The 25,234-nt window shown below is 41.5% G+C and overlaps 2 protein-coding genes across 2 annotated transcripts in view; one reads left to right on the top strand and one right to left on the bottom strand.

Moving 5' to 3' along the window:
- The first annotated feature begins 6,577 nt into the window (after positions 1-6,577).
- On the top strand, positions 6,578-19,154 carry DLD (dihydrolipoamide dehydrogenase). Its single transcript, XM_051609073.1, has 14 exons — positions 6,578-6,670; positions 7,380-7,455; positions 8,209-8,288; positions 9,882-9,950; positions 11,033-11,102; positions 11,443-11,543; positions 11,881-12,024; positions 12,193-12,294; positions 13,409-13,599; positions 14,968-15,138; positions 15,530-15,719; positions 16,097-16,234; positions 17,970-18,059; positions 18,165-19,154. Exons 1-14 carry the CDS (start codon positions 6,632-6,634, stop codon positions 18,228-18,230), a joined length of 1,527 nt encoding a protein of 508 aa, XP_051465033.1. The 5' UTR covers positions 6,578-6,631; the 3' UTR covers positions 18,231-19,154.
- Positions 19,155-21,421: 2,267 nt separating this feature from the next.
- The window catches only part of LAMB1 (laminin subunit beta 1), a 42,493-nt gene continuing 38,680 nt past the window's right edge, over positions 21,422-25,234 (bottom strand). The window contains exons 30-33 of the mRNA XM_051609071.1: positions 24,946-25,087; positions 23,945-24,121; positions 22,591-22,750; positions 21,422-21,733 (exon numbers count right to left, since the gene is read on the bottom strand). Coding sequence (XP_051465031.1) covers positions 21,597-21,733; positions 22,591-22,750; positions 23,945-24,121; positions 24,946-25,087 — 616 coding nt within the window. The 3' untranslated portion in view covers positions 21,422-21,596. The remainder of the gene's footprint in view (positions 21,734-22,590; positions 22,751-23,944; positions 24,122-24,945; positions 25,088-25,234) is intronic.

Here is a 25,234-nt window from a genome sequence, read left to right as displayed (position 1 = left end):
TCTCCCGCATTGGGGAACCAAAATTTGACACAGGCCTTTAGATGTAGCCCCACAAGTACAAAACAGAGGAGAATGATCCTCTCTCAACCCACTGGCTACACCTTTGCTCACACAGCCCAGGCAGCTGTTGGCTTTCTTTGCTTCCAGAACACGTTGCTGGCTGACTCATGGGTGCACCTGGTGCCCATCAGGATCATTAGGCCCTTTTCTCCAGATCTGCTTTCTTGCCAGCTGGAACTAAGCCTGCACCGTAGCACTGGGTTAGTGTCCCCCAGGGGCAGGACTTTGTTATAATGTACTATATTAACAGACAGGCACACAATATCCCAAGCAAACAGTAATGTTAATATAACAAATCTATATCAAGGATGGTCCTTAAGGGGCAAACTGCAGATTAGCACAGTGCATGCACCTTGATTTTCACTGTGTCACTTGATTTGCTGCACTAGATCAGGACATTCTCTCATCCAGGTACCTTACAGTGCTTGCATTAATGCCTCAGAGATCTTAGCTGTAGGAAATAGACTGTGTTTATCACACTGTTATCACCAAGAGAGCTCCGAGCTGCACAGTAACATTGTGCTTCAGGGAGAACTTTGACTTTCGCACAGCCAACATGATCTAACAATGGGATTTTATTACTTCTAGGATTTTCTTTCTGAAGACTGAAAATGTCCCTGACTCCTGGTGCAAAATTTCCTGTTAGCCACAAAAACCCCCTTGCTCAGGGGATTTAAATGATAGATCATGGATTAGGAGAGCAGAGCATGAGAAAACCCATCCCCTGAGTAGCAATGTGCCATTTCCTTGATATCTCCTGAAGGATGCCTGTGACTTAATTGCCTTGTTATTTAGATTTTACTTTTATTTTAATTACCTTGTTTGCCAGAGCCTTTGGAATCAAAGAAAACTAAATACTACATAGTCACTGCATTTTGAATGGCCTGTTTTGGGGACAAAAGTGAGATTTTAGTCAGGACCAAAACCTATGTGGAAACTTTTCCCCTTTAGTCACTATGAAAACTTGTGTGGAAACTCCCCCTCTCAGTTTAGATTTACATGTTTTCCAACAACAATGAGTTTTACATGTGTTTAAGAAATGCAAAATATATGTGGCTTTGGGTTTAATTTTTATTAAAATCCTGCAATTTAACTGGAAGCTCAGAACAAATGAAAGTATTGTGGGTTTGGGGTTTTTTTTGAATTTGAAAATTAACTGGCACTTTTTGATCAGCTCTGATATAAATGTCTATTAAGAAGTTAAAATGGGCAATGACAAATTGAGCAGAGGAAAAGGAAAACATCAGTGGTACAGAATCCTGCCCTAATTTGCATTGCAAAGACTTTGATAATTATGGTCCCTGCACAGTCTTATCTTGCAGTAATTTTTTTTCTCTTTTGTGTCACTTACTAAAAATAACACAGACATTTTCCCACGTTCAAGCCAGGCTTTCGTGTGCCACATCAGCCTCATCCCTCATTTCCTCTCTAGCCAAGAGGTCACAAATTTTTAGAACTGAGTAATGTGCAGGGAACAAAATTTTACAAGGTACACCGAGTTACTGATATGCAAAGCCACTCGCTGCTATTGTGAAATAATTAATACCCAGGAGGAAGTCAGATGAAAGGAAATTGGAGGGCAGGACATCAGACACAGAGCTCCCACTTTCTTTCTGTAGCACAGACTTGATAAAGTTCAGCAAACTGATGACTAAAGCAAGATTAATCTCTGCCTCCTTTGAGGGGCAGCAGTGCATTTGTGTCCCTGGGACACCGAGGGCAGGACTCACCTGAACCACCCGAGATGCCCAGTGAGCAACCAAGTTCTCCATGCCTATGGAGGCACTCCTTACATGCTGTGAGCTTTTTCCCATCAGCTTTGACTATCCCAAAGTTGGATGTTTAGTGTAGGTGGCCTGGGGACCCTCGCTGCTCAGTGAGCAGCAGCACTACCATCAGCCATTGGAGGGCAACCCTTGACACCCACCTTGGGAAAGGATGAGTAACCTTCTCAATATGCCAGTCTCAGAGTGTCCCGTAGGGGCCTGGAAGGCTAGCCAGCCTTCTGTTAGACCTGCTAAACCTGACATCCAACCTTGACAGCTGCAGTGAGGTGAAACAAGTCCTGTCTGGATTGCTTACTTTCCCTGTATAATAAAAGCAGAGGCAGGAATCCTTGAAGGCCCTGAGGAGGATTGTGTTGGCCTTGCTGCATGCACGTAAGATAGACAGACAGGATCTCCTGAGTGCCTGCTTTCAAAGGCACCTGCTGACCACCCAGGGAATCTGGGTACTTGCTGTAGGAGGATGGGTTTGCTGGTGCCTAACACTTAAATGCTAAGAAAAGTCACTGCCTCAGGTGCTGCAGCTGTTGCATCTGCTCATAAGCCACTGCCAGGGGCAGGGTGCTGGGTGTTTAACCGTGATACGTGACAAAGTCTTAGGTATTTTGTGGTTACAGCTTGGACTGAAGCCCTTTTCTGCTGTCACCATGTGGTGTGAGAACCCAAATGGCTCCTGCCACCAGACCTAGCTCTGGTGCTCTTCGTAGGGTTTGAAACTCCTTTCTATCTTCCCTTTGGCTCAAAGATGCAGCACTCCAGCCTCTCCAACCCCCTGCTCCAGCTGGCAGAGGAATGCCCTGACTGCTTAACTCTCCTGCATTTGGGAGCCACAGATCTCTGTAAAATACCTGCAGAACAGACTACGTGCCAGGGCTCCCGATATCCTTTTGAGACACTTGTCCTGCCTCTCTGGTGAATCTGAGGTATGCTGCTATTTTGCATCTGGCCCAGTCCCACATGTCTCCCTCCTTCCCATGTGTCCCATTTTGACCACATACTGGTGCAGAACCTCAAACAGAGGTCATGGACATGCTGTAGCTTTCTCTCCACTTCTCTACTAATCTCACCTTAATGCTTGAGTGATAGGAAGCTTTTCTAAGCACACCAGTAAGCTGAGCAGTTCAGAAAGCAGTACAGTACCTGGCTTTGGACACCAATGCAAAACAAAAAGCCTTATCCTGCCATGGTGCCCGTTCTCACCAAAGAGAGGAGTTTACCAGAAGGATTTACACAAGATAGGAGGAATAATCTGAAAAGGTGTATTATTAAATATGGCTTTGCAAGGTACAAGACACTGATGGCCACCATCCAGTCCTTGGATGCAGTGTGGTAGGTCTTTTTGTTGTTTTCCCAAGCTAAAGCCAGTGCATTTGTCTATCTAGGCTGATATTTTGATAATTTTGGTGAATAAAAATAGAATGTATGTACAGGCATATGTGTAAAAATGTGATTTGTAATGCAAGAAAATACTTAGTATTTCAAAGAAATATAATGCTCTAGGTTTTAATGTGTACTTCTCTCAAAAACGTCCTTGCAAATCTCCCCGTCAGTCTGTGCAGTCAGGTTGCCCTCTGTTGACTTCAGTGTGTGCCTGCAGCTCTTCTCCTCCAGCTCCAAGTCAGAGCTGACTCTTGTTCTCAGGGCAGCTCATCAGAAGACTTTGTGCTCCAGTTTATTTTTCTGACACAGAATCACGGAGCGGCTGAGGTTGGAAGAAACCTGTGAAGGTCTTCTGGTCCAACCCTCTGCTCAGGCAGTGCCACCTAGACCCGGTGGTCCAGGACTGTGTCTGATTGGCTTTTGAGTATCTCCAAGGATGGAGAGTCCACAATCTCCCTGGGCAACCTGTGCCAGTGCTCAGTGACCCTCCCATTGAAAAGGTGTTTCCTGATGTTCAGAGGGAATCTCCTGTGTTTCAGTTTGTGCTCATTGCCTCTGGTCGTGTCACTTGGCACCAATGAGAAGAGTCTGACTTGGTCCTCTTTGCCCCTCCCTTCAGGTGTTTACATACATTGATGGGATCCCCCTGAACCTTCTCTTCTCCAAGCTGAACAGTCGCAGATCTCTCGGCTTTTCCTCAAGAGGAACGCTCCAGTCCCTTCATCTTTGCTGCAAGGGGACATATCTTAAAGGTCTGTTTCAAACAAATAATTCTGTTTTCAGGTGTAATGAATGTACTAATGAATGCAATAAAAAGCAGGAGTGTACCCAGGTAATGTAAACTCAGTGTTCATGAAAGGAGTGCCACAGCCAAGGAAGGGTGAGATGGAGTCATGCCAGGAGCACACCAGAACAAAAAGTACTCAGGTGATCACAGTTTACAACTACCCCAGTCCTCAAGACAATCCACTGAGGAGCTGATCTTTACTACTCAGAGATGTAAAACCTCAAGAAAATATTTTAACAACCTCCAAATTCCAGCAAAATCCTCATAAATATTCATAAAGGCAGCCCTAGTCACCATGATCACAAGTTAATGGGCAGGGCTGTTCAGAGGTGACTGCCAGGCCTGTGGCAAACAGGACAGAGGGGTCGAGCCCTGTGCTCCCCTGTGCCCCTTTGCCTTCCCACTTCTTCTGTCCACCAAGAGACACTAAGATTTTTTCTGCATTTCTCCAGGTCCTCTACATCCTCTCACCACTCCTTGGTCCTGAAGCAATCACTACACAAACCCCCTTCCTGGTGGCCTGGATAATCCTCAACGTCTTCCCTAATTTGAGAGAACTTCATGGTGCAGCATGGACCCACAGCTGAGTCCTCCAGCTGGGACATAAAGGGTGCAAAGAGATGCTGCATCTCTGCAGACATTTCCCTATGGGGCTTTTCAGCAGCTCTTGTGGGGCCTCAGCTTTCCCCACGGAGGGGGAGAGGGTCAGGGTCAGGCAGCCATTTGCTCTAACCCATCTTGTTCTTGCACCTGCTGCCCAGATGTTGCTCTCTTAGCAAGATATGACATGTCCAAAAGCTCAGAGACTCGAGCCTTTTCTTGTTGCAGAACACGGTCTTGTTCACTCCCAGCAATATGAAGCTGCTCATGGCATGAAGGTCTATGTCTGGAAAGAATTCCATTTCCCCATAAATGCTCCCGGGTGGTCAGCAGTGCCTGTGCAGAGGGGAGTCCTGCTGGTGTCCTGCTGAGCACCTTTTTCTGCCCATTAGTGAGGATGAGAGGGAATGATGGCACCATGATACTTTCACTGCAAGCACCAAAGCACTCCAGGATGCTTTCTCATTAGCCAGCCTAAGAATTGGGGATTTAAAATGGAAATATCAGACACATCCAGTCCCCAGTGTTGCTAGACGTGCAATCAGAGAAATCCTGATGTAGAAAGACAGAAGAGGAATTCTGCCCACTGAACATGGGCTTTCATTTTGAAACCAGATGCTTTCACACAGCGTTTTTAGGTGCCTCCATTAGCTTCATTAGATAATGCACTTTCAACAGATCTGACTCTGTTTTATAATGGGTGAATTGCTCCTCTCTCAGGTGGTTCCTCCAAATAATTTAAGTCTGCTCTAATCAAAAAGTCTGGTGTTTAGGAATATTATGGTGTTTGTTGTTTTTTTTTTCTAAGGGAGCTGTAAAACCTGTGCTCAGTGAAGTGCTTCTCGAGGTGGGCAATAAGAGAACACTGCCACCTGATGGGAATCCTGATTGTATGCAGGAAATCAGAATGGCTAGAAAACTTGAGAACTCTTTTTCACCAAAAATATTTTAACTTTTGGGCAAATTGGACAATTGATATGACTTACCTAAAGCCACGTTTAGCAGTTTTAGCATAAATTGAACAGAATGCTGCAGATGTTCTAAAGCAGGTGGAGTTCAGTACAGAAGGAAGGTGGTTTGGGCCTGTTGCTGTTCCCCCACAGGCAATGAAGGATTTACATTTTCAAATACTGATGGGCTGCAGTGAAAATAACAGAGGACTTCAGGGTGTGCATCCTTTTTTGACTAGTGAACAAATAGTCTGGAAGAACACGAATAGCATTAAATTAAAGGCTCTGGGAAGACCTTATTGCAGCCTCTCAATACTTAAAGGGGGCCTATAAAAAAAGATGGGGACAGACTTTTAGTAGGGCCTATAGTGATATAACAAGGGATAATGGTTTTAAACTGAAAGAGGGTAAATTTAGACTAAATATAAGGAAGACATTTTTTACAATGAGGCTGAGGAAACACTGGAACTGGTTGCCCAGAGGGGTGGTAGATGTCCCGTCCCTGAAAACATTCTAGGTCAGGTTAGATGGGGCTTTCAGCAACCTTGTCAAGTGGAAGATGCCCCTGCCCCTTGCAGGGGGGTCGGGCTGCCTGACCTTTGAAGGTCCCTTCCAACCCAAACCATTCTGTAATTCCGCAAAACTGTCTCCGTTACCAAAAAAAAAAGGAGTCGATATAATCTAGTGCGTTGTTTTTTTATTCCCTGATTAAATTAAATACATTGAAACCAAATCCTCCGAGCCACTTGAAATTCTTTCCTAAAGGAAATATCCCAGACTTGACATGTTTCAGTCTTTAAAAATCGAAGGGATGAACGTTTCACTGTAATTTAGATGAACGAGGTTTCATTCCGAAAAAAAAAGAAAAGAAAAGAAGTATTTTTTACTTTCTCCGTCCGTTCCCGAGTTCTACTTCGAGCCATTAGATGCGCGTGATGTGACACCCCCCCCACCCCGGGTCGTGCGCGGCGCCTTTAAGAGCCCCCCCCAATCCCGGCGCGGCCCCGCCCCCCGGCCCCGCCCCCTCCCGGCGCAGGCGCGAGTCCCGGCGTCCTTGGAGGGCGCGGAAGATGCAGCGCTGGGGCCGCGTCACCCGCGCGCTGGCTCGGGTGCGGGGCGTGCGGGGCGTGCGGGGCGGGGGGAGCGGGGCAGCGCCGCGGGGAGCGGGGGGAGCGCCGCGGGGAGCGGGCAGCGCGGGCCGGGGCTTTCCTCGCTGCCCCCCCCGCCCCCACCCCCGGCCGGGAGCGCGGGCGCGCAGGGGCGGGCGCGGGGCTTGGCTGCCCGCCCCTCCCCGCCCCTCCGCCTCCCCCCCTCCCCGCCTCCCCCGCACGGCCCAGGCCCGGCCCCGCCGAGGTGACGCGCCCGGGGCCTCAGGCCGCCGCGGGAGGGCTGGGCTCGGCGTGCGGCCCCTGCGGCCGCGTCATCCGCGGGTGCGGGTCTCCCCCCCCCGCGCGGGAGGGGAGCCCGGCCCGCGGGAAGTCCGGGCGGAGGGGCCGGGAGGGCGGGAGGCTGCGGGGCCGCCGGCGGGTTGAGCCGCTTCCCCTGTGCCGGGCAGCGCCGGGAGCTGCGGGAGCGCGTCCTGCTCCGCTGCGGCCGCGGGGCCTGCAGGACCGCCCCTGGGGTGTTGCCTGCGGCCGAGAGGGGGGTTATGGAACCGCGGGGCTCTTCGTGAGCTCCTGTGGGTGTCCTGGCTTATCTCACCGAGTGGTTTGAGAGCCCTGTGTGAGGGGCTGGAGGTTGGTGCGGTGAGAGGCAGCCTCGGGCTGGCTGTTAAAGTTTTAAAGTTTTAAAACTTAAGGGTTTCTTTCCCTTTTCTAGAGAAGCCATTTTGATCGAATTCACCATGGTCTCCAGGGAATTTGTGCAGTGTCACAGAGGACCTATGCTGATCAAGGTAATTAATTATGAATTTCATTGGACAAACCCAAAAAACCCTGCAAAAGCCAAAACAGTTCTTCAGACTCGGAAATCAAGCTTCCATCGGTGGAATTCATGTCAGCATGGAGATTTAGATGAAAAATACTGGCTAACATCCCTTATTTAATCTCAAGCTAAAGTAGAAGTTGAACTTTATATAACGTAAGAACAGTTATGGTCATTAATATTTCAAAGGAGACTGTGGTTATGAGATCTGAATTAGGTACAAAGTCTTATAGCTTCTGCTGTGTTCATAATCAGTAGTGGTTGCATAGATATCTAAGCCATATTTTCACCTTTATTATACTGATCTTGGGATATTCAGTGAGCATTTCTCTTTTGCATTAAACAGCAATAGAAGCTGTGTTGGGAAAATGTTATAATAAATTATCCAGACATCTTGTATGAAGTTTTTAAAGACAAGAGTGATGGATCAGACAGAATTCAGCTTCTTAATTTCATTTTACAGTATTTTCCTTGTAAAATTTAAGAGTAGCTGTTTTTATTGCAGACCAAATACCTCCACACAACCTTTCCCTTTGTTCAGAAAGTTATTCAAATTGGAGGTTCAATTTCCCTATCTAAAACTACTTTATTAATTTGCATAATTTGTTTTGCTTTTTAAAAAATATTTTTTCAGATATTACTTATTTCAGAAATTATAAGCTGGTGTTCCTGCAGGAATATTTTAATCGCTGAAACAAAAATAACTTAAATGTTTTTGTTTCAGTTGATGCTGATGTCACAGTTATTGGCTCTGGTCCTGGAGGGTACGTTGCTGCTATCAAAGCAGCTCAGCTTGGATTTAAGGTAAGATGAGACCTCTCTTACACAGCAGGCTATTCATCCAGAATTTGGAAGGTGTTTGTGTGATACTCAGAAACTGAAATTCTGTCACATCTTGGGCCACCAGATGTTGTTGATATGTCAGTAAACCTTTTGTTAAAAAAAAAAAAAAAGAGAGATAGTGACAAAAAGGCCACTGGAAGACTTTCCTGAAGAACAGCCTGAGGGAACTCAAAAGAGAAGAAAACAAGTTTCAACTGATGTGCTTTTTGAATATGAGTAGAGGAATTCCAATGCTGTGTTAGAATTTTGCAGGTGAAAGTGTATCTATAGAAATACTGTGATATCTAATTTACATTATTAATGTTCACCTCTGTTGTTCTTTGAGTGCCTTTTGAAAGAGGCAACTTCTACCTGATATGTACTAATGATGGGTCATTTATTTGAGTATTGTGAGAGCAATGTGTGCATAATGCATTTCAGATTTTCTAAACTTGGTAAAACACACGTACAGAGCATGAGACCAGCTCACTATCTTGGCTCTGCATTATTCCTCTCAATTATTTTGAAGCCTGAGAAGGTGATGGTAGCAGTCTTGAGCATGTTCCTGCTGGCTGATAACATCCCAGTGCTTCTTAAGTGTGACTTCTGGACTTCATGACAAAATTGGGTTAATTAGGGCCACCTAGTAGTCTTCACCTTTGGATATTTTCAGAACATGGCTGTACAAGGCTTCCGTGAGCCAGCTGGTACATCTGTGGTACTGACTGTGTTTGGAGCAGGAGATTTGACTAGATGCCCTCCAGAGGAGGTCCCTTACACATAAACTTTTCTGTAATTCTGAGTGTTGTCCCTCATTGCTCAGGACTCCCACAACTGGTTTCCACTGTTGTCTCTTTCAGCCCTCTAATGTGTACCAAAACGCAAATGTTTCAGATTCTATTAAGTTTTACTGTGACCTAGTGCAGATAATTGAGTTGTCTTTATGTTTGTGGGGTTTTTTTAACTTAAATACTTTTGCTTTTAGATGTATGTTGTTACTGAGCTATTAGTACCTGAGAAAAAAGGTGTGTAGTGCTACAGGTTTTAATTGAGATTGAGGCCTTCTACCGTGTAAAAATTTTCTGTTGTTTGGTTTTTTTCCTTGTTTGTGATTTGGGGGATTGGTTTTGTATTGTTTTCTTTAAAGAAAATAATCTTTCCTGCAGTTTTAACTGGTGATGGTTCATTGATCTGTTATCTGTTATTTGCTTTTGATTACTTGATTTTTAGGAATTTTGGATGATTTAAATGTTTTGCTCTTTGCAAGTTGTTTGTTTTGGTTTTTTTTAATTGTAAGAGGAACATCTTTAACAGATCTGATGTATTTAATTGAGATAACTTTGTGGATTGTTGAAGTAGAACAGCATTTAAACTTCTATGAAAATATAAATGGTGCAGTGGGGAGGGGAAATCTGAGCCACAAAATATATCTAGGAATGAAATTAATGAGACAGGAAGGATTACTAGACAAATGCCTGGTCTTTGTAATCAGTTCTAATTTGTGAGATATGCTGTAAGTAAATGGTAGCATAGTACTGCTAAAACTTCTACCTTCTCCCCTTTGTTTTTCCTCAGACTGTCTGTGTAGAAAAAAATGAAACACTAGGTGGAACCTGTTTGAATGTTGGATGTATTCCATCCAAGGTAAGTGTACATAGTTTGTCATAACTTCATTAAAAACATCAGCTGTTGTAGGCATCACTTGGAAAAAGATAAAGGAGGAGTTTCCCAAGATTGGTGTACATTCTTTAAAAACTGGAATTGTAATCCAAATGAGCTAAGGACCCACATAAATATAATTAACACAACAGGTTAACATTTTATTTGCTCAATAGAAGTGTTTTATTTGCAAACTGCTTTGTGGGCTTTCCCTGGTGCGAGAGAGGAAGAGGATGAAAATGAGTAGGATATGCAGATGTGTCTTACTCAGCTGTTGAGTCTGTTGTACCCAGTAGTGGCTACTGTTTTAGCTGGTTGTATCTCTTGTAGTCTGCCTTAACTACTTCAGATGGTTGTACCTCTTTTACTGCCTGAACTTCTTTGTTGCCTCATTTCAGTAGCTTTGTCCAGCATGATGTCCTTACATTAAAGGAATGCTGAACTGTGTCACTAGAGGTAGAGAAAGTAAACCTAAATTAGAGGGAGAGTGATACCCCCAAAAAAGCATGAACTCTGGTTTTTGATTGGAGGTTCCGTTCTCTCTGAAGAGAGCTGTTTCTCTCCATCAAGCATAGAAAGACTGTAGTTAATTAGCTCTTGAAATATGAATCTAAGCTAAATCAGTGTTCTCAAGTCCCAAAAGATGGCCTGCAGGATGGGGCTGGTAGTGCTGGTGGGGAGTAGTGCTGGTGGGGAGAAAAAAACCAAGTCCAAGGTATGCACTCTGAAAGACAGGAGAAGTAAGAAGAAATTCAGAAGAGCCTAGTATTTGATGTTGTCAATCCATTTTTAAGTAATTTCTGAATTAGGGCCTTGTAAGAACAGTGCTGTTGCTAGATGAAAGGAATCTGCCTCATTAGCACCCAGGAAGTGAAGGGAGGAAGTGCCAGGTCTGTGATGGCTGCAGTAATAGACATAACATTCTTAGCAGGATCCCTCCTAACTGCATTGCTGTTTCTAATCTGTTTGCTCAGAGAGATTCCATTAGCATTATATGAGAAAATACAGTATAATTATGAAGTTCTAAAAATAATGTCCCAGTTGATGTTTCTGTGTGTGTGTTTCAGGCCCTGCTGAACAACTCACATCTGTATCACTTGGCCCATGGGAAGGATTTCGCTAATAGAGGAATTGAAAGTGAGTATGAAGAGCAACTAGTCTCTGCATGGTAGCAAAGTGAGTATGAAGAGCAACTAGTCTCTGCATGGTAGCACAAAGGGTTTCTGCCAACAGGCAAATCTAATAATTCAAATCAGGCTACTATAGTTTTCTGGTCAGAACTTTTTAGATTTATAATTGATATCCTTTATCTGTCAGTTGGAGCGTTAAGGGTGTATCTGCTCCTTGAGTCATGGGTGGACAAGCAATTAAGTGGGGCCATTTGACACATCTTACTCTGTCAGAGCTGTTGATTGTGTTTAGGTTGGCTTCTTTACATAAAAACATTGAAATACTTGACAGGCTTTTTTAACCATAGTTACAGGAATTAACTTGAATTTAGAGAAGATGATGGAACAGAAGAGTGGTGCAGTGAAGGCCTTAACAGGTGGAATTGCTCATTTATTCAAACAAAACAAGGTTAGTTTGGATTTTACATACTGAGTTATATCCAGGATTTTTTCTGATCTCGCTTTTTTGCTTTTTACATTTTCATGTTCTTGCCAGATAAAGTAATTTGAGTGACTGACTTGGCAAGGGCAGAATTTGAGTGCTTCTCTTCTAGGAAATTCTTAATTTAACAGTTCCTTTATTCTTAATCTATTTAAAATAAAATAATACAGTTACTTTGAGATTTGTACCAGGTGGGGATGCAAAGGTACGTGTAAGCAGCTTCTCTAAAACATCAGTGAGATTCGGATTAAATGGAACATAGAAGTGATGTGAACATGAATTTCCTGTGTTCTAATTTCTAAAGGTTGTACATGTGTCTGGGTTTGGAAAAATAACTGGCAAAAACCAAGTCACTGCAACCAAAGGAGATGGCAGCACACAAGTTATCAATACAAAGAACATACTTATAGCCACAGGCTCAGAAGTTGCTCCCTTTCCTGGAATAACTGTACGTATTTGAAACCTTAATGGTGCTTTATTTCAATGTTATATCCACATAAGTTAACACGTAATAATTTTTTGCATCTGATTGCACTTCACCTTCTTTGTATTATTATATATAATGTATATATGTGAGAGATTGTAAAGCTCCTTTTGTGGATTTCTTTGTCATTAGATTGATGAAGATAATATCGTGTCGTCCACTGGTGCACTGTCACTGAAAAAAGTTCCTGAAAAGATGGTTGTCATTGGTGCAGGAGTCATTGGTGTGGAACTGGTGAGAAGATATTTGAATCTCTTGGTTTTATAAAGGAACAAGGTGTCATTTTCTGTGTCATATTTCATTGTGTTGCTGTGATTTAACAGTTGTTTGAGTGAGTGACTTGTAGTGAAACTGTTCAGACTTCAGAGCCTGGTAGCTCCCTTTTCTACCAGAAAAGCTGGGATAAGTGCTTGTAGGATCAGTACTCCTGCAGCTGGCTAGCTAGGCAGGGAAATGAGAGGAGCAAGCCAGGGTTGTTTGGGTTTCTTTTGAGGAGGCTGGGGTTGTGTTACTTTTCACTGTGGTTTGTACCTGCTCTATGTATAGATGAGAACTTCCTTTTTAAAATTTTTTTAAGGGAAGTTCACTTTAAGCCAGGATAAATTCTTGTGTGTAGCAGTTAATCCAAGTAAATTTTTAATGTGATAGAATTGTACACATTCTATCTGTCAACCAAAGGAGCAAAGACTTAGTATTTCATTTTGGTCCAAGTCCTTTTGCCTCATTCGTTCTTCAAAAATAATATATATTTGCTGATCTTGCATCTGTGTGAACATTTGCACATCATCTGGCTGTTAAGCAGGGAAAGAGCAAGTGAAAAACTGTGTTGAGTGGATGTGGGTAACTGCAGCTAAATAGGGTGTATATGGGTTTTGTTGGTGAAGCTGGTAGTGGTTATGGTTATAAATACATACTGAAGCAGCTAGTGGTTACATTTTATTGCATAAAAGTTCCTTCATGAGGTGTTGTTTTGATTTATTTTGTAGTGGTATTAGAACACCACGAGCAATTTCCTTTATTTTTTTCTGAGCTACATCCAGATTCTTTTTAATTTTTCTATATGTATAACCTAAGACATACCTAACTTATTTTTATTTTGTTAGCTATTTCTTCAAAAGCTTAATTCTGTTAATTCAATCATTGAGGTTTTGGGTATGGAAACAGCCAGTGTAAATAATTTTTTTGTGGAAAGGCTGGGGAAAATGGGACTTGTTTTATTTATCAGTAAAAACGGATCAGTTTGCCATTATCTGTTGTCCTCTTCTGAAAAGTTAGTCTGGTAAATATTAAAGAAATCCTACCTTTGCTTTTCAAAAACTCTTTTTACCTGTTTTTTTTGTGACTGCAGGGTTCAGTTTGGCAGCGCCTCGGTGCAGATGTGACGGCTGTGGAGTTCATGGGCCATGTTGGTGGAATGGGAATTGACATGGAGATCTCTAAAAACTTCCAGCGTATTCTTCAGAAACAGGGATTTAAGTTTAAGCTGAACACCAAAGTTACTGGTGCTACCAAGAAACCAGATGGAAAAATTGATGTAGCGTAAGTGTTTAACATAAAGCTAAAGGAATGCCATATATATTCTTCTTTCCAGTCCATCAAACCTATCTAAAAATACAGTCTGATACTGTTTTTTAAACAGGAAAAAAGTATTTAGGATGAAATGTACTTCTTTACTGAAACTTAAACTTTATCCTGAAGTGCAGCTGACAGAGCTCATAGTTTTGTGTTTATTGAGTCCTAGATTGCTTGTACAGGAGAGGTTCTATTGACTTGAGTTGAAGGTGTGCTAATCTAAACCCAGAGTTGATCTAGTGAGATCAACAGTAAAAACAGAAATCTAAATAATAATTTTCATGGATCCTGTTTGCTTCTGGTATACTTAATGTAAATACCATGGTTGTTCATACAGTAATTTTCAAGCCATTAATTCTTGGCTGCTTACTGGAAGGGGTTTTTTTGTCCATACATCCTCTTGTCTCAGAATAAGTATGGCAGAGATCTTACTGCTTTTGAACAGAAATAAATGATAACTACTCCAGAATGTCTTTTAATTGCCACACTCAGGCCTTTTGAAGTCTTACAGATGAACAGTCAATATAGAAACACAAAAAGCAAATTTGCTTTGTAAAGGTAGGTATGCACTACTTTTTTAACCTATTGTCTATGCAGGAACTGTAGTTGGAGTTTTAAGAAAATGCTTAATGTTACTTAACAAAAGTGATCTTAAATGTTTTTTCATTGTAATCTTAATATTGTGACTTCTGTTTGCCCTATGTGGGGATGGTCTGTACCTCACTGTAGTAAAGATCCTAGATTTGGGTTTCTTAACATACCATGCTGATGTTGGTTGGGTCTCTTGCAGTCAGTTTCAACATTTATAGTTTCCTTCTGGTTCAGGAGAGTGCTTTTGAAACACACTTCCTAGCTACCCTCACTTTCCATGGCTTTGGTTCTTGTGCCCTCGGAGCAGATGAAGGGAACTTGTTCTGGGTGCAGTTAAACACAAAGATGCCCTTGAGGGCTGCACCTGATGCAGGGCAGCTGCTAACAGGTGTTTGGCTCTTGGGCCACAGGAAAGCTTGCTTGGAATGCATAGCCTTGCCCCCTCTGAAACACAGATGGTTTGGATGTTGAGTACTTGGCACCAATTATTTTGCTGTGCAGATTTGATCTATCAGATCACGCTACTTGATAGTGGATATATACCCTGAGTATCTAAGAGTTAACAAATGTAGTGAGAGTTATGGTCCCTTCCTCTTCAACTCTTGCAAGGAAGTGTGGGGCAGACTGAATGTGTTTGTGGTGCTGGATCCAGGCAGTAGGTCACTATCTGGATCCAATTGGTTACTAGTCAGAGAAATACAATACTGAAAGGTTACAGCTTTTTTGCTACTTATTTTTCTATAGTGTTGAAGCAGCTGCTGGTGGCAAGGCAGAAGTAATAACCTGTGACGTGCTCCTGGTTTGCATCGGTAGGCGTCCTTTTACCAAAAATTTAGGTCTTGAGGATATTGGAATCGAACTTGATAAGAAGGGGAGAATACCAGTCAATAACAGGTTCCAAACCAAAATTCCAAAGTAAGTAAGACAATATTTGTAACTTTTTTAAAGCAAAACTCTTTATTTTTTAAAGTTTAACCCCCGAAAGCACTTTTTTTTTTGCTTTAATTGCAGAATGTAGCTTTATTTTCTAAAAGGAAAACGCATTACTTCTTTTTATTTCAATAACTAAAGATCTTAGTCGAGCTCTGAAGTTATATAATTTAAAAGTCACTATTTCATGTTGCTCATGCTTCTTTAAATGTGGTCATTCTATGGAAACTGCTCTTTTATACTTTGCATTGCTTTTGAAATGTAGTATTTTAATCTGTTTTAGAGTTTTTAGTTTAAACTGACTATTGTATAAGGTAACCTAGGTGTGCTAGGAATTTTTTAAACAGTGTCTCATTCTGTTTCATTGGTCTGATAGCATCTATGCTATTGGTGATGTAGTTGCTGGACCTATGCTGGCCCACAAAGCTGAGGATGAAGGGATTATCTGTGTGGAAGGGATGGCTGGGGGAGCAGTGCACATCGACTATAACTGTGTACCCTCTGTGATATACACCCACCCTGAAGTGGCCTGGGTTGGCAAATCAGAAGAACAGCTGAAAGAAGAGGTACTGTGTGTTTTCTTCTCAGACAAAACTGTTTTCCCACCTTGGGTGGGGTTACATTGCCTAGTAGTTTATCTGGCTACTTTTTACAGGAGAATTTCTGCATCTGAATTTGTTGCTCAGGGTGTATGATTGAATGATTGCCTCCTGCATGCCACTCTCCCAAGGAATAGGGTCATATTTACTGGCTTATGTTCCTTATGTTAATATTGTTATTTGCTTATAAATCTTTACACCTTTATACTCAGTTTGTTTGTTATTCTTAGGCATTGCTCTGTGTGTGTCTTGCCTTTTATTTTTCTATTGCATCTGTTTTTGTATTTAGCAAATTCTGTGTTGTTACATTGTTCTTGTTGGTCATGAATGCATCTATTTTATAGGGTGTAGAATACAAAGTTGGGAAATTTCCATTTGCTGCGAACAGTAGAGCAAAGACAAATGCTGACACAGATGGCATGGTGAAGATACTTAGTCAGAAATCAACAGACAGGATGCTGGGTGCCCACATTTTAGGCCCAGTAAGTACTGTGAATTGTGCTGTGGTCTTGGCCTTGTAAAGATATTTTATTTAGCATTGCAAAATAGTTGTCAAGTGAGAAGTGCTTGTAAAAATAGAGAAGATTTGAGTCCATCATAGTTACTTTCTTCTACTATTCTCTTTGCAGCCCTGCCCTCCCCCCTATTTTCTGTTACTTTACTCTTAGACTCAGCATTTTATTTTTCTCTTGAATTGCTAAGGTTCATTGTTTTATCTGAACAGTTTTTTGTTTGATTGGTTGGGTTTTTTTATGAATACTGCCAAATACTAAAGAGAAAACCAAATATTGTTGACTCAGGTTCTGGAAGTTGAGGGAGTTAAAAAGACTTTTGTGACTATTTCATGAGTGTTTTCTTTCTCCCCCCATGAATTTCAGACTTCAGCAAAGTTGGTAACCTTTTGCTGCAGTCACCAAATCTGGAGGCACTAACTTACGGAACTTGGATTAAAAATCCTTTGTAAAAATTGCAAGTCAGAAAACTGTATTTTGTAAAAGTGACACTTTCCACTGTCCTGCAGTCTGAAGTTAGATCCTAATCTCTGTTTTGTTTACCTTAGCTTTAAATAATCTTTAGGGAAAAAAAATGTAAGCAGAAACATTTCCATGCGTCTTTTTATACAGCTTTCTTTAGAAGAAACACTAAAACTGCTCTCTGTTTTCCTGGAGAGGAAATTTTATTCTTATGAACTGATACACTGTCAGCACTGGTGGACAGGCTTTTTGTTTCTTCATCCAATTTTCATAATTTATGATGGGAATAAGACTTTATCCTAGTTATTTTCTCTCTTACAGAGTCAAAGAGTGGTTAGGCTTGCAAGGGACCTCTGAAGATCATCTAGTCCAACCTCCCTGCTAGAGCAGGATCAGCTACAGTAAATTACACAGGAATATGTCCAGATGGGTTTTAAATGTCTCCAGAGATGGTGACTCCACAACCTCTGGGCAGCCTGTTCCAGTGCTCTGTTACTCTCACAGTAAAGTTTTGCCTCATGTTTAATTTGAAGCTCCTGTGCCATTGCCCATTGTCTTGTCTTTGAGCACTGTGGAAAAGAGACTGGACCCATTCTCCTGACACCTGCCCTAGAGATACTTACAAGTGCTTAGAGGAAGCCTGGCTTAGGTTTATCTGTGTGAGATGGTAATTTCCTGCATCAGAAAGAGCTGGGGGTAAATATTAAAATTACAGATCTGAACATTAAAAATGTAATAGATTTCACTCTTTTATTTTTGATGCCTCAAGGAAAGGTTTCCTGGGTAAATACACATAAATATATTTCACATTAATAAAAATGAGGGTGCAGATGTAGCAATACACTTTTGTTGATCTAGTTAATAGTTATTTAACTTCTCAGGAGGGCACTGAAGTTTTGGGTCTGTTTTCAGCAGTGATAATGTACAGTTGCTTTGATCAGAATGTGAGTATTATGTGATCAGTGTCTTGTGATGGAAAAATGCCCCAAATTTTGCTCAGCTCTCTTCAATAAGAAAAAAAAGTATTGTTATTGAGAATTATCTTTAGACTTGCACTAGGCTTGAGCAGTCACCTAAGAGATAAAAGTACCTGTGACTGACATGAGAACACAACTGAAGTGCTGGTTATAATACAGGGTTTGGGGGGGGGTGTAGATTTATCTTTGCAAGCTATGAGTGACTCAGAAGAACCTGGACAACTGCATAAAGGTTTGTGCTAATGGCAAATAACATTAAATTACAGGGTGCTGGTGAAATGGTAAATGAAGCTGCCCTTGCTATGGAATATGGAGCCTCATGTGAAGATATAGCCAGAGTTTGCCATGCCCATCCAGTAAGTTTTTTCTAACCAGACTGTTGAACACCAAGGTTACACAGACATGCTGTAATCACATGTAAATATTAATGACTTGTACCTTTTTGTGTTTGCTCTCTACAGACAGTGTCAGAAGCCTTCAGGGAAGCAAACCTAGCAGCATCTTTTGGCAAAGCTATCAACTTCTAAAATGAAAGAGCAGATCTTGTACATGTATAGTACACCTCTGAAAGTGGACTGTGGGCCCTTATGGAAGGCAAAGTCTGAGGATTTTAGGACTGAATTAATTTAATCTCTTCATTGTAAACATCAGATATTTAAACAAGTATAGTTTGGAACAAGCAGAATTATCCAGTCACTGTAAATTAAATACTTAATATTACATTTATTTACATGGTGAATGTTGCAGAAAAACAGCCTGACAGAACTCTTCTTCAAAACCAAACATTTTGCTGTTGCATGGGATTATCAGGTGTGCTGGTCAAAATTCTGGAGAAGTGTGCAGCATAACTGCTGTTTCCTTATTTGAGGTAGTGATAGACAAAGCCAGCTCAATGTTGGCACTTGCAATGCCGCTGGCACTTAAAATGCCACTGTCACTTCCGCACAAAAATGTGTTTCCTTCTGAAGGGATTAACTTTCTTACATACAAGTACCAAAATTTGTTTTGACATAGTAGTGTTAGGATTTTGGGAGAAGGGGGGCTCCTATAGTTCAATTAAAACTCTATTTACTTTTTAAAGAGAAAACTACTCTGTGTGTGTGTGTGATTCTCCACACATCATGTTTTCATATTGAAAACTCATTGGGAAAAATCAAGTGCTGACAGAGAAATGAAAGACTGAAGAAAAATCAATCTTAATCCTAACTATTTTTTTATTATTATTTTGAAGCTTCCATTGTCCAACTCTCTTAAACTTGAAATGCTACAACTGGGTAGTGGAGCAGGGGTTGCTGTTTAGTGCTATGATGTGAGGTTATTCTGCAGCTTCCACACACGGGGGTTGCAGTGTCAGCTCTTCACACAGTTTCAACATACTTCTGTTTTCTGTTTTGTGCTCTCTTTGTGTCTCTTCTGTAGCAAGAGAGCTTAATAAATATTTAACATGGCTAGAGGATCTTCTTGGGTTTTGTTTGCTGATGGGTCCTGTTACTACTTTTAGTATCTAGGTTGTGTTGGATACATGATGAAACTCAGAAACAGCATCTTTGGGAGATCTCTTAGGTGTATAGGGAATGTGCCTGAATCCAGTAGTTCATTTTTAAATTCTGTTTTGCAAGGTGCTGTTTCTTTTTCTTTGCTAGGCTCATTTACCTTGAAGATCACCCTAATACCTACTGGTTTTGCGTGTGTCATTTTCTGTTACACCAATAGCATGAGGGGTGAGATACGTGCATTCAGAAAATGGTGCAAAAACTACTTGTTTTTTTGTATAGACAAGATGGTTGTATCCTGCCTTTGTTCAGAATTTAAGTATTGATCCAGTATCCATACTGAGTGATGGAAATACATGCCATGTTAGCATTTTATTAAGATACCAGTTAATCAGCAATCACCACTGATACTTTTTTTTTCTTTTTTCTTTTGTGGGGGTTTTTTAACTCCTGTTTTAAGTTTAGATGGGGTTAAACCACAACAGGTCATTGAAGTTATCACCAGGCTATGAGATGATGCAGATGATGTGTGAATTGGAGTAAGTGAATTAATGGGGATCTCCTTTCAGGTGTTGGTAGGAAGTTGCTGAGGGGAAAGCAAAGGGGAGACAACAGTGGGGGAAGAAAAACTATTCTTCTGATGTAGGCATTTCATTATTACCACTTCTACCTGCCACAGGCAAATGCTATTAAGTGTTAGTGAGGCACTTTGTAAATTCTAGAAGCTCTGCTCTTGCAGAAACAGCTTTGTGTCTGCTGCCCTCTGCCTCAGTAGAATCATAGAATCATAGAATCTTAGGGGTTGGAAGGGACCTCGAAAGATCATCTAGTCCAACACCCCCCGCCAGAGCAGGGTCACCTAGAGTACATCACACAGGAATGCGTCCAGGCGGGTTTTGAATGTCTCCAGTGAAGAAGACTCTACAACCTCTCTGGGCAGCCTGTTCCAGTGCTCTGTCACTCTCACAGTAAAAAATTTTTTTCTGATATTCACCTTAAACCTCCTATGCTCCAATTTGTACTTGGGGCAAATCTCAGTGCAGTTCAGCCATAAGATTCATCAGTTACAAATTCTCGTATCTCATTTTGTTCCTGTTAAGTGAAGTTTAGAAAGTCAGAGAAAGTAGTCAAGAATAATACTACTAAACTTATACTGAAACATAGTGTCCCAGACAGTTGAAAATAAAATTCAAGGTAAGATGAGCTACTGAGCCACCTGTCGGTGGTCTGATAGCAGTGAAGTCTGAAGGCTGTAAAGTTTGTAGATTGTGTTTTTAACAGCTGCTAAGTGTACTGGCACTCAACAGTGTGCAGTGCTGGTATGGTAATCCCTACCATGGACTTTCTGCTCTGGCTTTTGTAACCTGTGCAGCATAAGGTATATTTATTGAACCATACTGCTCTTCAGTTTGCTTAGGTGGTGATACATTTTGCCATAGTTGTTTTAACTTACTTTTTGCTGATGTTAGGCAAGGTAGGATAAAGTGCTGACCAAAGTACATATGCAGATGTATTCCTTAGGTCAGTTAGCAGTCAGGATGTTTAAAAGCATGTTGTAGTTTTGGATGCAAATTTGTTAGCTGATGAATGTTGCAAACTGATTTGCACAGTGCAATTGTCTGAAGGTGCACTGTTCTGCATGACTTGGAACTGAAGTTTGGTGAACTGGATGTTACTCCTGCACTTTGGAAAAAAAAAAGTCTTATGTTTTAAATGCAAACTGTACTTAAAGAGCAACGTCTGTGTACTTAACTGATTCACATGAAGTGCCCTGTGAACTGTAGTTCCTTTTTCAGAGAGGCTTGATCCTCCAAGCTTGGGTTATCACATAAATTTGGTGCTTGAAATGTGAACCACGCTTTCCCCTTCAGTGCTGACCTCTGTTTCTCCTTCACACATCAAGTGTTTCATAATCAGTGACATGAAACCAGCATTAAGCCTAAAGGGATGCCATGCACAGGGTAAATCATCTTTTTTGAGTATTCTAGCCCAAATATTGGCTAACCACACATGGATGGGATTTCTTCCATTCATTTGTAATTTTGTTCTGAGTGACCAGCCTGTATTTCACAGTAATTGCAGCCCTTATTTAGAATGACATAGTTGGAGCCAAGATTTTATTAGATCTCTAACCAGTTTAAAAACAAGACTTGCTAAAGGATTAATTGATTTACTATTTCAGCTACTGAAAATATGAAGGAACTTAATGAGTCATACTAGGTACATATAGTGATACAAAATTACTGTTTATTTCCAACATCAAAAAGTTACTTGTCTTTGGTTCTGTGACTTGAGAGTCAGTGTAAAACCTGTTCACTTTATCAGGTCTTAGTGTAATGTCAGAAAGAACTAGTGTAATACTTGTAAACCATCCTGAACACAGGCATTTCCTGCTCCCATTTATAAGCAGGTGCTATAGACAGCAACTTTCTGGCTGATTGTCTGTAAGAGGGAGCGAACTGTCTCTTCCAGCTCTACCAACTGCTTGGCTTTGTCTTCCAGAACTTTTTGATTGTTTTCGTAAGTATTTTCCAAGTCTGTCAGCAAAAGAGGAGAAAAAACAGTTTAATTAGTAGTGCTTTAACACAGTAAAATATAAATAATTACTGTTAGGGAGAAACCACTATTCAAATTCTTTTCATTGCGGAAGAGAATCTCATTAGGGGAAAAAAAAGCAAAGGCTGGAATGGCACCTTTTTGTTTCCTTAGCATTGGAACATACAGCAACAAGGAAGTAATTTTCCATAAGTGGAAATCCAAAAGTATACTTTGATTCATCTTGGAAGTAATTGTTGTTCCCTGCTGTACAGTGGCTTTTACAGAACAGTGAATTGTTTTGGCTTGTTATGCTTAAGACTATTCAGTGAGTCACTGCAGCTGCAGGAGCAGCTAAGAATGAGTTCCTGGCCTGGCAAAAACAGAAGGAAAACTTAGCTTTTTCCCCAGTAGCTCTGGGCAGGTTACCTCCCCATTTCAGTAAATTTTAATTGACAATGGGAAATGTTAATGTGTAAACTGCAACTGATGTATTCTGATTAATTTTCATTTTAATGGCTTTTCAGGGAGGGATGGTGGGAGCATGGTTTGAAGATGGGGGTCTTGCTTGAGTGGGTTAGTCCTCATCTTAAGCTCAGGAGCTATGTTCCTTGCCTATAGTGGTTCTTGGAGCAGTGATAAGATGCCATACCAGAAGTTTGTGTCACTGTAAGTTTCAGCTTTTTTATTGAACTCTGATTCCAAAGATTGTTTTGTCCATAAAAATACGGACAGTGAAGATTCAGTAAAAAGAATTAACTTCAATTTTTTTTCCTTAATGCTGGTGAATAGTTGTTTTAACAGCATGACACTGTTTCATATTCTAAGATTACAATGTACCTCTTCCTAGCAGCCTTACCTTTGAGTAGCTGGAGTTTGCTGTTTGCTTGAGCCAGTAAGGCTTTAGCTTCATCTTGCAACATGCCAGCTTTCCTCCTAGCATCAGCCGACTCTTCTGTCTTCTTGGCTATGAGATCTTCCACGGTTTTATACTTGTCGTTCAGCTCGGTATTGAGGACCTGTTGTTCCAGATTGAAGCACAAGATGGAGCTCATTCAAAAGACATCGCAGCGGCAGTTTGCAGTCTTTACTAACGGCATGCAACGAGAGCCTAATTGCCTCAGGTAACAAAAGCAGAAAAAGCGTTGGGATATTTCCCTTTTCACATTCAAGACTTTAAGAGCTGAGGTGAAGACTCATCAGCTGCCCTTTTGCAGATCTGTGGCTGTGTTATCGTTTTAATACTGACACTTGGCATGGATTCATGGGATTTGGTTACACAATTCTGTAACTAATGGAAGCCACGGCCCCAGCAGAGCTGGGAAGCTGCATATGGCAAGGAATGGGCACTGCTGCTGGTTGAATGCTTGGGTTTGGGGAGGAATGCCCTTGTTGCCCTTATAGGAACAGGAACAGCTGCCTCATCTGCATAGTTGAAGGTTCTGGAGAAGCTGAAAGGTTGGTTTCTCAGCTGTGCTATTAGGAAGTTTGGTGACCCAGCTGCATTCAACCAATAAGCGAACAAGCTGCAGCAGTGCAGGAAGTCTTGTGTGTACTTGACAGCCACCTGAAATACTACTTAGTGTTTGGAAAGAATTGAGTTGATGGATAATACATCTCTCTTGGCAGAAAATGCCTCTCTGGAGGCCGATGGGCTAACTATAGACAACAGAACAGAGCAATGAAACTTCCTTTGGCAGATTGTTCAGTTGTTTTGTTAATGAGCATTCTTTTGCTATTACAAAGGTGTGTAAGCAGACATTGGGAGCAATGCCATAAGGTCACAGAGCAAACTTTGCACTAAGCTAATTATTTTTCTTGTAGCTTGATTGTTGTTTGGGTTGTTGGTCCTACACCTACCATAGAACCATGAACCCTCTATGGAGGGGGGAAAAAAATTACTAGTTCTCCTGTGGCAGAGAGTAAAGCTGAGGGACAGAGAGGAATCTGTGAGAGCCTGAGATTGTGACTGCATGACAGGCTTCCTGCAGATATTTTAGAATCTGAAAACTTCCCAATGCTTCTTTCTCTCTGTATCTGGTACCAAGTAACTGACAAGCAGCTATCTTTGGAAAGTGTATTAAGAGCCTTTTTTAAAAATTGTCCCCAGTACTTGATCAATAAAGGAAAAGGATCATGTGTTCACTAACATTCCTTTAGCCAAACCCGGGGTGAGTGACTGGCTCTCTTAGCACCTTTCCTGAGCTTCTCACCTTTTTAACTTCTTCAGCATTTTGTTTTGCACTAACAATTCTTTCTTCTATATTGTCCACATTCGCTGTATTTGTAGCAGCCTTTTGCTTAAGGTCTTCGACGCTCCTCTCTAGCGCAAACAGACGTAAGGTAGCATTGTTCAGTGTTTCTTCAGATGCTGCATTTTCAGATTCAATCTAAGAAAGAGAGAAACAGTTATGTTTTCAAGACACTTATAGTAAGCTTTCTAAACAAGCCCTGATCAACTCATGTCCATAGAGCTTACATAAAAAAGTGTTTTAGTTTCGTTACAAATCGCCAATTGCAGTCAGGATGAAGAGCCCACTGCTTGAAGATGGGGTACATATGGGGCAGGAAAAGCCTTAAGGAATGTAATTTTTAAATACCTGATTTTATTACACATGCAAGAGTTACTTAACCCACAGGAAAAACTAAACTTGACTCCATCATTTAGTAATGGACTTGTGAAGCTGCATATCTTCTAAGCTGGCCCAGCTTCATGGGTATAGACAGGACTATGGTCTTATGAGGGCTGAGATGAAGCCTAAAAATACATTATCTGACAAGATTACAGCAATTAGCACTTTGATGCAGCATTTGTTTCTTTTAGTCTGGTGCTGCAGTGGTGGATGACACTGACAGCATGGCTATGCCAGTACACCAGCAGTGTGGTGACAGCTGTGACTTGCCAGGGATCCTGGCACACTTGCTGTGTCAGAAGGCTATGATCCTGCTCATCTAACTCAAGAGTACAGGATATGGAGTCAGGAAAGCCTTCTGGGTAGTTGCTGGCTGTTTGTTTTTTTTCAGAGCAAATGGTTCCCTAGCATCTGTCATATTAACTAAAAAGTTTATGTGAGGGCAAGAATGGTTTAGATTAATTGTAAGTGCAGTCTGTGATTTGCTGTACCCAAAAGCCTTCCCTAGACAGGCTTACATCGGTTTCTAAGTGTCAGACTTGGTGCTGTTTCTGTATCTTAAATACTCATAAAGAACTCACCGAGGTCAGTAGGTCTTGAGTTCCTTTAATGTCTTCATCAGCTTGTTTGATGGCTTTTTCAGCTGCATTTTGAGCTTTTTCAGCTTCTTCCAGTGCTGCTTTCACCATGTCTGCAGTGACTTTAACATCTGTTGCACCTTTGCTGTGGAGCAAAACTATGTTAATGCTAAAAAGCTTTCACTTGGAACTGGAAAAAAGAACTAGTCACACACTGCAAAGGGCCATTTTTGCCCCTTTGTGAAGGAATGAGAGTCTGCATTGGGCTAAGTTAAACTCTGCGTTTTCGGAC

Source organism: Apus apus, chromosome 1 (genome assembly GCF_020740795.1).
Source record: "Apus apus isolate bApuApu2 chromosome 1, bApuApu2.pri.cur, whole genome shotgun sequence".
NCBI lineage: Eukaryota > Metazoa > Chordata > Aves > Apodiformes > Apodidae > Apus > Apus apus.
Note: the sequence above shows the minus strand (reverse complement) of the source record. Positions and strands in the feature narration are given on the sequence as shown.